General features: G+C 45.1%; 1 protein-coding gene across 2 annotated transcripts in view; it reads left to right on the forward strand.

Moving 5' to 3' along the window:
- Positions 1-1,809: 1,809 nt before the first annotated feature.
- gxylt2 (glucoside xylosyltransferase 2) overlaps positions 1,810-12,259 on the forward strand; it is a 71,463-nt gene continuing 61,013 nt past the window's right edge. For both annotated transcript variants that reach the window (XM_038810674.1, XM_038810675.1), the window contains exon 1: positions 1,810-2,237. In XM_038810674.1, the coding sequence (XP_038666602.1) occupies positions 1,981-2,237 (257 nt within the window). In that variant the 5' untranslated portion in view covers positions 1,810-1,980. The remainder of the gene's footprint in view (positions 2,238-12,259) is intronic.

Here is a 12,259-nt window from a genome sequence, read left to right on the forward strand (position 1 = left end):
TAGCCAGGACAGCTCGAACATGGTCCTCAACTGTGCGACTTGTCAACGCTTCCAGCCAGCGCAGAGCAAGGAGACGCTTCAGCAGCATGAAGGTCTACCTTGAAAGGCAGGATGGAAGCCTGACTGGTGGCCTCATAGTTCGAGGTATCAGGAGGTGGCAAACCCAACGGACGGAAACGGAGAAGCGGTTGCAGGCAGGCAACCTTGCACAATGCCCGTCTGTTTCATCACACAACAGAACCATCAGCCATACGTACAACATATGAATGGGGCGCAGCCTGTCAATCGAGACCACCCCGTGGTCCAAGGTTGGCATCGACCTCTTTCGTGCGAATGGTCATGACTACGTGTTGATTATTGACTATTTCTCCAATTACCCTGAAGTCTTGAAGCTCTCAAACCTCACATCTCGGACCGTCATCAAGGCCTGTAAGGAGATGCTCTCCAGGCATAGTATCGCACTCACTGTCATGATTGACAATGGCCCATGCTTCAGCAGCCACGAGTGGTCTATGCTTGCCAAGTCATACCATTTCAAACATGTCACTTCCAGCCCACACTATCCGCAGTCCAACGGGAAGGTTGAAAAAGGGATGCACATTGTGAAACAGTTCACCTGCAAGGCCGTGGATTCTGCTTCTGACATCTACCTTGCGCTGCTTGCCTACAGGGCGACCCCACTGTCCACTGGCATGTCACTGGCTCAGCTCCACGTCCAGCCATACACTTGCCCAACCTGGATCACCTCCCGATGCTGCAGAAGGTGCAGCAGCTCCGAAACCCGCAAAAGCAGGGCTATGATGCTCGTGCCACCGATTTGCCCATGTTAACCCCGGCAGACACTGTCAGGATCAAGATACCGGATGGTGGCTGGTCTCCTCCAGCTGTCGTTGTTTGACAGGTTGCGCCCCGCAGTATCTCACTATAAAAAGCATGAGGCACTCACACTCTGCCTCTTTCACTGATGAACATCTACAGAGTGAGTCAGGGTGTATGTACAGTATCACACCTCCAGCACATGGCTAAGAGCTAGTCTGGTCCAGTCAGAGTAACCACACTTAGGTTCGCAGAGAGTCGAACTCATAGAGAACTGTGCTACTGGTTTCAATAAATCAGATTGAACTAACTTCAAGGTCTGGAGTATCTTTTGGTCAAAGCTGCATCCAGTTGCAGCCTGTGTTATCCCAGAGTACATAACACATCAATATCTACAACACGTTCAACGCCAACCTTTTTTTTCACTTTACAGGTGCAGATGAACTTCTGAATTTTGCATTTTCTTATGTTGCACTTGAAACAACATCCCTGCTCTTGTTTTTATATATCATGGAGCATATGTTTTCCTTAGAGAAGTAGCTTTAATCAGAATAGTTCTGTCGGAGAAGCACAATTAGAAGCTGTGAATGCAGTGCTACCAGAGACCTTTCATTACCCAAGCATAAACAGGCAGTCTGTGTCATTTTTGGAAGTTTTTTAAAAAACGGTTTAAATGATATCGTTCTCTCGCTGATTATTACAAAAGAACAAACACGTGTCTTAATTTGCAGGGGAGAGGGGAGGGAATTGCAAAAGCTGGAATCGGAAAAAACAAGTCCACACTGCAAATCCACAAGAGCATTTGCAATTCTCGATCTGCAATAGCAACATCCAAACCCAACGAGCTAAAATGACACACGCTTTGAAGGGTTAAAATGCAACTTGGTTCCCCACCCCTTCCTTTTTTCAGTGATGGGGAAGGGGGGTGGGGGCGCAATATAACGTTGTCATTTTCCGCCTCCGCGGAAGATGGGGGGAGTGGGAGGGTTTGTTACGTTTAACACTGACTGTGCGCGCTGCACCAATAAAAGTACAAACAGGAGGCAAAACAAAAAAAAAAGTGAAATCTGGAATTAATTTCCGACAAAGTATGAAGAACTTTACGGCAACAAAGTGCACAGCAAGTGACGTGGATGTGGGGAGCGGGTCTGGTGAGCTGACACAATGAAACTTCACGAGAAGTTGGCTGTAGTCGCTGCCTGTCTGGTTGCTGCCCGCCTGCTCTTCTCCTTCCTGCGGGCCAATTCGGCAGCGGAGCCCCCTCCACAGGGCGACCAGGGGGCGGCTTCGCAGATCGCGCCCGAAATCCGGGCTGGGCTGATCACTCGCCAGCCCACTGCTTTCCGCTTGCTGCGTGCGCCCGATTTAAACCCACCGCCACGTCCCTTGACAAAAAGGCGCAAAAATGCAGCGAGTGACAGGTAGGTAAGAGCTGGGGGAAGGGGTGTGTGTGTACAGTGGGGGTGGGGGGCACCAATAGCTCTCATTGCTTCTTGGGGGCACCAGGCAGCTCACATTGCTTCCCAGGCACTGGACTTCAAAGCAGCATCCAAGTTTCGAGCCAAAATGAAGCAATCTCACCCTGGATTTGTCCCTAAATGCTTCAAAACCTTGCCATCCCCATCTATTTGTACACATTTTGCGGCTCTTGGCAATGGGATCAACTATTTCCTGAACCACATTCTTGTTTTGGAAGGAAACGTTATTTTTCTTGCTCATACTGTACTGTGTCGCTGCTTACAACACGTTGATTACTTCAGTGTCAGTGACGGCGGTGTTCGAGTCCACTGCTGCATTCCTCCACTATCTCATTGTCTTGTGCTCTGACAGATGTTAATCCCTAAATTTAAAAAAAATCAGTGATTATTTTGGCGGGGAACTCCGGATTTTAGTGCGCTAGTGGTAAGAATGTATGTTTTTCCTATGGTTACAGTTAAAAGGATTATTACTTGTGTCTGGAATGTTCATGCATTTCAGAGACTTTGGGAGAAGGGGGATTGCTATTTTAAATAGCAATGTGTGAGTGCAGGAAGTTTGAACTGAGACTATTATGTAGCCTCTATTTGTGAACATCTGTATTTTGATCTAATTTCCTCTATCAAGAAGTGTTTTCCCTTTTGTTGTATAACCTCCAACCCCCAAAAACAGCAGCTTGCATTATATAGCACACTTAACAGGGCAAAATGGCATAAGGAACTTCTGTATATAAATGATAGGTAAAGATAAGTTTATCATGTTCTTATCTTCAAACCGTACCTCGTCACTTTTCCTGTTACATGCCAATACCCATCCACATCTGCAATGAAAATTGCCAATGTTGCCCTGTTTGTAATTACAACCTCTGGTCAGTGGTGGTGCTCTAACACTTTAGTTTTACATTTCCCAAAAACTGATTTGACTTCTGCTTTCCAAAAGTATGTAAGATTCAATATTTACATTTGCTCTTTTTTTGACACTGCAGCAAACAGATGGGCAAATAAATGGCAGACCAACAGTATTTTCTTTTTTTTTGAATTTTAACCTGTTATTATTGGTATACTGTTCGGATCAGTTTACTGCTGGTCATGGCTGTGCAGTATGTGGAATGGTGACTATCTAGTGAACCCAACCACAGATTGCCTGAGAGGCTGTTGCATGGCGGGATGCAGAGCTGCTGGTTTTGTCTGCCACCCAATGGCAGCCTTCACAGGACAGTGGAGTATTGCTGTGTTTTTATTCATGTCTCTGAGTTTACACCATTTCATTTATAAACCTATCCACTTTTGGCAGTTACATTGATGGAATTATTTTAAAGCCTTGCTTGCAATTAATTCAGCTGAGCTGAGGAGGGAAAATTTTTTTAAAAATTGGACTTCATGTTTCCAAGGATGCAGGATAATATTCCTACAGCTCTGACTAACCTGTGGCTCTGCCCTCGCCAAACCATGCAAGATTCATTAACACTCAATAACAACAAAACAGGGCGGCACGGTGGCACAGTGGTTAGCATTGCTGCCTACGGCGCTGAGGACCCGGGTTCGAAGCCCGGCCCTGGGTCACTGTCTGTGAGGAGTTTGCACATTCTCCCCGTGTCTGCGTGGGTTTCACCCCCACAACCCAAAGATGTGCATGTTAGGTGGATTGGCCACGTTAAATTGCCCCTTAATTGGAAAAAATTAATTGGATATTCTAAAAACTGACGGTGTGGAGTTTGCACATTGGATTGGATTGGATTTGTTTATTGTCATGTGTACCGAGGTACAGTGAAAAGTATTTTTCTGCAAGCAGCTCAACAGATCATTCAGTACATGGAAGAAAAGGGAATTAAACAATTCAAGAAAATACATGAGAATACATAATAGGGCAACACAAGATATACAATGTAACTACAAAAGCATTGGCATCGATTGAAGCATACAGGATGTAGTGTTAATGAGGTCAGTCAATAAGAGGGTCATTTAGGAGTCTGGTGACAGTGGGGAAGAAGCTGTTTTTGAGTCTGTTCGTGCGTGTTCTCAGACTTCTGAATCTCCTGCCCGATGGAAGAAGTTGGAAAAGTGAGTAAGCTGGGTGGGAGGGATCCTTGATTATGCTGCCCGCTTTCCCCCGGCAGCGGGAGGTGTAGATGGAATCAATGGATGGGAGGCAGGTTCGTGTGATGGACTGGGCGGTATTCACGACTCTCTGAAGTTCCTTGAGGTCCTGGGCCGAGCAGTTGCCATACCAGGCTGTGATGCAGCCCGATAGGATGCTTTCTATAGTGCATCTGTAAAAGTAGGTAAGGGTTAATGTGGACATGCCAAATTTCCTTAGTTTCCTGAGGAAGTATAGGCGCTGTTGTGCTTTCTTGGTGATAGCGTCGACGTGAGTGGACCAGGATAGATTATTGGTGATGTGCACCCCATGGAATTTGAAACTGCTCACTATTCTCCCCGTGTCTGCTTGGGTTTCACCCCCACAAACCCAAAGATATGCAAAGTAAGTGGATTGGCCACACTAAATTGCCCCTTAATTGGAAAAAATAATTGGGTACTCTAAATTTTAAAAAAAATAACGAAACAGTTTAAATTGCTTCCAGCTTGAACTGCAGCATAGAGTGCTCCAGGTGCCTCCCATTGAAGATCATTTCTGCACAGGAGTCCTCTGCAGGTTCTGTCAACTCTTACCCTTATTTTAGGCATCTCATTCTGACACAGTGGACTTGCTCTCATTTGTTGCAATTTAGGAATGGATTTCTTTCACGTATATTTTACTTTGTCAGATTGCTTGACTGACATGTAGTAAATGAGCCAACTGAAAATTGGGCAGAGCAAAATGATGGCAGGGTAATTATGGATGAAGAAAGTCCGATGGCCCATTTTCACTCGGCTATCCAGAATGGCCATCCTTAACCCAGCTAACCAACCTTCCTTTCACCCTGCCACCTTTGCAGGACCCACTTCGTTGCTAAATGATGTAGGTTTTCTTGTCTTCTCACTTTCTATGTCGATTGACTCCTACACTGTGCGAGGAAGTTACCTCCTGGTATAAATCGTAAGTTTGCTTTTTACTAGTTTTAACCTATCCCAGCAATTTGTTTTTATTAATTTTGCAGATTTACCTTTTTTCAGACTGCTATCTGCTATGTCTGTGTAAGGCCAACCCACTCAAAGCTTAAAAGGGCATCTATCTTGTTTTTCCTCTTAAGTCAGACTTTTGTCCCTCGGTGTTAACCTCATGGCTCTTCATGCAACACTAAAGGTTGCTGCATAAGATAAAGATGCATGGCGTTAAGGGTAAAGTAGTAGCATGGATAGAGGATTGATTAATTAATAGAAAGCAAAGAGTTGGGATTAATGGGTGTTTCTCTGGTTGGCAATCAGTAGCTAGTGGTGTCCCTCAGGGATCAGTGTTGGGCCCACAATTGTTCACAATTTACATCGATAATTTGGAGTTGGGGACCAAGTGCAATGTGTCCAAGTTTTGCAGACGACACTAAGATGAGGGGTAAAGCAAAAAGTGCAGAGGGTATTGGAAGTTTACAGAGGGATTTGGCTAGGTTAAGTGAATGGGCGAGGGTCTGGCAGATGGAATACAATCTTGGCAAATGTGAGTTTATCCATTTTGGTAGGAATAACAGCAAAAGGGATTATTATTTAAATGATAAAATATTAAAACTTGTTGCTATGCAGAGGGACCTGGGTGTGCCAGTGCATGAGTCGCAAAACATTGGTTTACAGGTGCAACAGGTGATTAAGAAGGCAAGTGGAGTTTTGTCCTTCATTGCCAGAGGGATGTAGTTTAAGACTAGGGAGGTTATGCTGCAACTGTATAAGATGTTAGTGAGGCCACACCTGGAGTATTGTGTTCAGTTTTGGTCTCCTTACCTGAGAAAGGTCATACTGCGCTGGAGGGTGTGCAGAGGAGATTCACTAGGTTAATCCCAGAGCTGAGGGGGTTGGATTACAAGGAGAGGTTGAGTAGACTGGGACTGTACGTGTTGGAATTTAGAAGGATGCGGGGGACTCTTATTGAAACATATAAAATTATGAAGGGAATAGATAGGATAGATGCGGGCAGGTTGTTCCCACTGGCAGGTGAAAGCAGAACAAGGGGGCATAGCCTCAAAATAAGGGGAAGTAGATTTAGGACTGAGTTTAGGAGGAACTTCTTCACCCAAAGGGTTTTGAATCTATGGAATTTCCTGCCCAGTGAAGCAGTTGAGGCTCCTTCGTTAAACGTTTCCAAGCTAAAGATAGTTTTTTTTGAGAATAAAGGAATAAAGGGTATGGTGTTCGGACCGGAAAGTGGAGCTGGGTCTACAAAAGATCAGCCATGATCTCATTGAATGGCGGAGCAGTCTTGAAGGGCCAGATGCCTACTCCTGCTGCTAGCTCTTATGTTCTGCATGAGGCCACCAATGATTGAACTCCTCCCTGTGTCTCAGGAACTAAAATGGTCACAGTGTTCGAGATGTTATCTTAACAGAGTGCTGGAAACTTTGCGAGAAGGTCTTGCGTGTACACTGTGCCTTTCAAACCATCAGATGTCCCAAAAGCACTTCAGTACTCCTGACATGTAGTCACCATTGTGCCACAGGAAACACAGCAATCAGTTTGTGGACAGCAATCTCCCATAAGCAGCAGTCTGATAATGACCAGATAATCTATTTCTGTGATTTTGATTGAGGGATAAATGTTGTCAAGAACACTAGGAATAATGCCCTGCCCTTTGAAATGGTGTTATGAGACTTGTATATGCATCTGTTTAACATCTTGCCCTAAAGGCAGTATCTGCAGCAGATCAATTGCACTGTTGAACTCCATAATGACTGAAGCCATGAGCCCAAGTAAGATGGACATATTACGAAGCAGTGAGGAAATCCCATCTCATATACACAGATCCACAGCTCAGAATGTGGACAGGAAGTTTCACACCTAGTCATGCTGTTGCAACAGCTACTTTATTGCACAGGAAAATCAAGCATTCCAGTTTTGCTGTTTTCTATATCCCTGATGCTTGCTTTGAGTATCAAGCTTATTGGGCCTTGTAATTACTAAATTTTGACATAATTGCATTCTTTACAAATTGTGTTCTCTTTATCTCTGTTTATTGGGCCAAAACAACTTTATATTTTGACATAAAGTGAATAATGTGCCATCAGATTCATAATTACACAGAAGCAATTCATCAGCAGGACCGTACTTGATGTAAAAAGGACTTTAAATGCTCCAAGAGTATTATGTCCACAATATTACTGCTTATTTCAAAATGTTTCAACTAAATCTTTGCTAAACATTTAATGAATGCTTCACCTCTGCAGTGTGAATCTGGCAGATGGCGAGGGAACTACTGAATGTTTGAGGACTACTGCCCAGATACAATACTATTTTGCTTTGAAGTAGAAGCCAAATCCAATGTAAAACAAGGATAATATTTCTCAGTAAGCAAGCAATGGTGCATATAATCAATTTTGGCATTCTGACAGAACGTGAGCAGGACACCTGCAGCTATTCTAATGTGCGTATTTTTTGACAGCTGGCTTGCATGGTGTCAGCTCTGGCTCATTGGTAGCAATCCTGCCTTTAAGTTAAGATGTTTAGGTTCAAGCTCATCTCTAGAAACTTAACTTGATCTTGTAATCTAGGATAATCAGTGTGGTACTGAGTAAATCTCACAATGTCAGAGTTACTGTCTTTTGCATGTTATGTTAGATCAAGGCCCTGTCTGCCTGTCTGTGTGTCCATAAAATAATCCCATGGCACTTTAGAAAAAATAGTTCTGCCATCCTGCTCAAGATTTAACTGTCAACAGGTTTGTAACTTTAAAACACAAGTAACCTTTTATTATGTATAGTATTATAATTAAACAAACAGAAAATGTAATTAACTATCTACGACATCTTTCCACCACCCCCCCCCCCCCCCCCCCCCCCCCCCCCCCCCCAACCTAACCTGCACACCTTTGGACTGTGGGAGGAAACCGGAGCGCCTGGAGGAAACCCACGCAGACACGGGGAGAACGTGCAGACTCCGCACAGACAGTGACCCACCAGGACCATGCTGCCCATGGTCCTCTGGGAAGGTTGTCTACTTTCTCTACAGACTCCGCATCATTTCGGGTTTACAGCAAAGGATGTACCAGGCACTCGTGCTTTCAGAACAATAGAGCAGTTCTTTCACTTCAGCAAGCAGGAGAGAGAAAGCTTTTCTTTCAGCTTCAAGGTCTAAACACTTCCGCTCCATAAAGCATCACACAGGAACCAATCAGTGAAATCAGGCAGAACACTGTCCCTGGCCAACCCTCTGCTTGCCAGTTAACCAGTTGAACCGACTCCCCCAAAGCTGGTTCTTAAGATCCACTCGGTGATGGAGTCTGTCTTCTCCTTTCCAAAACACAAAACCTGGGAACGCAGTGTCCTGGCAAGCAGGCTGTTTCAACTTTGAGCCTTATGCTTAAAGGCACATCCTGATTATTGGTCAACGTACCAAAATAATAAAAGAAAAAGAAAAGAAATGAGAACAAAGGAAATAAACAGGAAGAACTCTTACACTCGTCATCTCATTATTGTTTGGGTGACCTTGCTTTGTCCAAATTAGCTGGTGCGTTTCTTATACTGCAACATTGGCTGAACTTCAAAAGTGCTGCACTGGCTGTGAAGCTCTTTGGGCCACCCTGAGATTGTGAATGGAGCTAAAAGCAGCAAGTTATTTCGAAGCAAACAGCTTGGCTTTGTGTACAACATGCATTTAAGACATTTGAGTTTTTTTGGCAGGATCCACACTTTACAAATCCAAGCAGACTCTTTGAATAACTGAAAATTTCCAGTGAACGCATTGGTGTTAGACACACAGGTTGGTGGTTGGACCTCCTCGGTAATTCCACCAGGGGAGTACCAGTTAAAGGCTGACAGATAGGGGAACCAGCCAATAGAAGGTAGCAGGAAGGTCATAACAGGGTCATAGTTTCTTAAGTTGAGGTGGCATTTATAAAGGCATTTGCATCATCCAGAGAGGTGCACAGGCTAGAAAGGAAGGGTTCTGTTCCAATGGGGAATGGCGTCAGACACAGAAAGGTCACTCTGTGATTCAGCAATGCTTTTGCGTAGGTGGTCCCTCAGGCAATAAGACAGCAGAGATGCCCTGTTTCCAGAAGGTGGGCAGAGGAGACCATTAAGCCTAATGAAGGAGACATAACTGGGGGCATGAGATATAATATGCTACTTCCTTTTTGACAGTCCCTCCAGATAGTGGATACTTGCTTCCACTCTGGTTCAATAGGTTCTGAGATGGTTGATTCTTGTAAGGTTGTTTGGTGTCTCACTCAGGAGGTCTGGAGGCTTCTGTGGTTGAATATAAACTGTGTGTGGTTAACACACATTGATATACGTATTTCCAAGATATGCCCCTAACTAGCTACTACCTCCGTGCCAACTTCTCTTAGACTCTATCTACACACAGTCTACCATCATGTGACTTTCTACATCGCAATGTGGATGGTACTGTTCGCCAGTCCCCCATTAACCCTTGCTATGCGGAACACCCTTATATTACACTGAAAAGTCCAATGCACAATCTGTTACTCTGCCACATGTGGAGCAGATGGTGCTTGAAGGGTTGGGTAGAGTCATTAGTTGGGTAGATCAGTTATTGGAGGTTTGTGTGCTCTCTCTGATGCATTGACTTTTCCTGTGTGGTCCCAACGAAGTGTCTCAACATGTTGGTGCCTCCCTGACTGAACTTCCTCCATTTTGGTCAGTGAGAAGCCAGGGTTTCCCATGAGTCAGCGGGGCTGTTTGACCTCTTCAGTGTTTCCATTATCCTTCTGGAAATCTGCTGCTGCTGTTGAGTAGCACAATTGCTTTGGGAATCTGCTGTGAGGCATATGAACGACATGTCCCGGCCAGCAGACCTGGTTTTGAGTGATGATAACAGGCACCAATCTGGATACAATGCAGGAAGGGATTTAAAGATCTGCTGTGGGCTGGAAAGGCGAGTGGAATTTAGAACTGCAAACTGGAAGTCCAGCATGAATTAAAAGGCAGCCATGAAGTGTGAGGCCTGGTGGGTGACCATGGGGCAATATCAGGCTCCATTGTCTACACTGAGGCACCCAGTTCACACACACCCAAACCCCATGGTCCGTGATGGGTGATTGGCTGCATTAACTTGCACTCCCAGTGGCACAGTGCATAAAAGTGACTGGCACAGATGAACCATCAGGCAGGAATGCCACCAAGTATGTCTGTGCATGAAGGGGAAGGGTGCTTACAATGCCAGGGAGCACCAAACATGGGAGGAGTCATTTATTGCTGTAGGAGGAGGTTATGTTTGATGCCAGGGCAGCCAGTCTTTGAGGATGAGACAGGCTTGGAATCAATGAAGGGTGATTAAAGCAATGGCTGCATCCAACAATGCCTAGCACCACTGAAACTCCTGATCCAGGGGCTGCACCAGGGGATGGTTGAAGAAGCAACATCTCTGTCCAGCAGGTGAGGAGGAGAGCAGGCCTCCTGTAACACTGGAAAATTTAGATGGCGCAACTCAATTTGAACACACTGTTACTTCATTCCAACGCAGATACACTCTCATCATTGGGCTTTGTTGAGCATGTAGATCATGTGACAAAATCTTGTGAGCACTGCAGTAACAAAGGAGGAGGCAATGGAGGCAGGGATGGCTGCAGTCACTTGGAAAGCTGCAACTGTTTCAGCAGTGGTGTCAAGTGTGTGGAGATCGGTTGACGTTTCAGAGGTAGTTAGTCCCATTTGCGAACACTGGAGGAGACCATGTATGACGTGATCAGTGCCATATCTCTAGAATGTGAATGAATGGTGTCCTCCATTTGAGAGGGTGGTGATCCTGAGGAGAAAATACATAGGGTATACCACTAAGTGGATCCAGGGGGTGTGCACAGACCTCCATAGCATTGCCTTATCCATGAGGTGTATGAAATGAGGCGGGGGTGAGGCGGGCTCAAGATGAGCCAGCCTCTCATCTCTCCAATGCCAAGAGTCAAACCACTCCAGCCAACTACAGGAGTGCATGTGGGGCCTGAAAGGGCAAAGCAGAACTGCCTGAAGACTGTGGGGACTCCTCTCAGTGCTTTGATCACTGGAGGTGGATCCTTTGTCAGTCACACCAACATGATATGGTATGCTGGTCTGGTGACTGAGGTGGCCCCAACACAGATACAGGTGGTCTCAGATATGCTGGGCCCAGTTATGCTCAGATATTCTGAGGATGCAAGTCATGGCTAGTTAATGCACCAGGGTAAGAATAGCAGTAGACAGCCCGACATCAACTCCAGACGCAGGGTGGGAACTCTGAGAAGTGACTGTAAGCAAGCACTCCATGCTTGACTAGCACTGTAGTTTCACTGGCTAATCCACAGGCTAGGACTAATGCTTCAGGGACAGGTGTTCAAATATCACTGCACCAGTTGGTGAAATTTAAAATCAGTTAAATAATAATAATGGTGACCATGGACTGAACGATTGTTGTATAAACCCACCTGGTTCACCAGAGCCCCTTATAAAAGGAAATCTTCCCTCGTTACCTGGTCTGGTCTATATGTGACTCCACGCCCACAGCATTATGGTTGACTCGTAATTACCCTCTGAAATGACCTAGCAAGTCAATCCGTTGTATCAATCTGCAAAAGAAAAGTTGATAAAGAATAAAGCCCAAGCAACCACCCAGCATCGACCTCAGTACTGAATGTGATAAGGCACATCCTGCCCAGTTGACACTGCAAAGTAATCCTTACTAACTTCTGGACTTTGGGACTTGTGCCAAATTGGGAGAGCTAACCCTTTAAAAAAAAAAAAAATTTAGAGTACCCAATTATTTTTTTTCCAATTAAAAGGGCAATTTAGCGTGGCCAATCCACCTAACCTGCACATATTTGGGTTGTGTGGATGAAACCCACGCAGACATGGGGAGAATGTGCAAACTCCACACGGACAGTGACCTGGGGCCGGGAT

The sequence above is a fragment of the Scyliorhinus canicula genome, chromosome 11, assembly GCF_902713615.1.
Source record: "Scyliorhinus canicula chromosome 11, sScyCan1.1, whole genome shotgun sequence".
Taxonomy (NCBI): domain Eukaryota; kingdom Metazoa; phylum Chordata; class Chondrichthyes; order Carcharhiniformes; family Scyliorhinidae; genus Scyliorhinus; species Scyliorhinus canicula.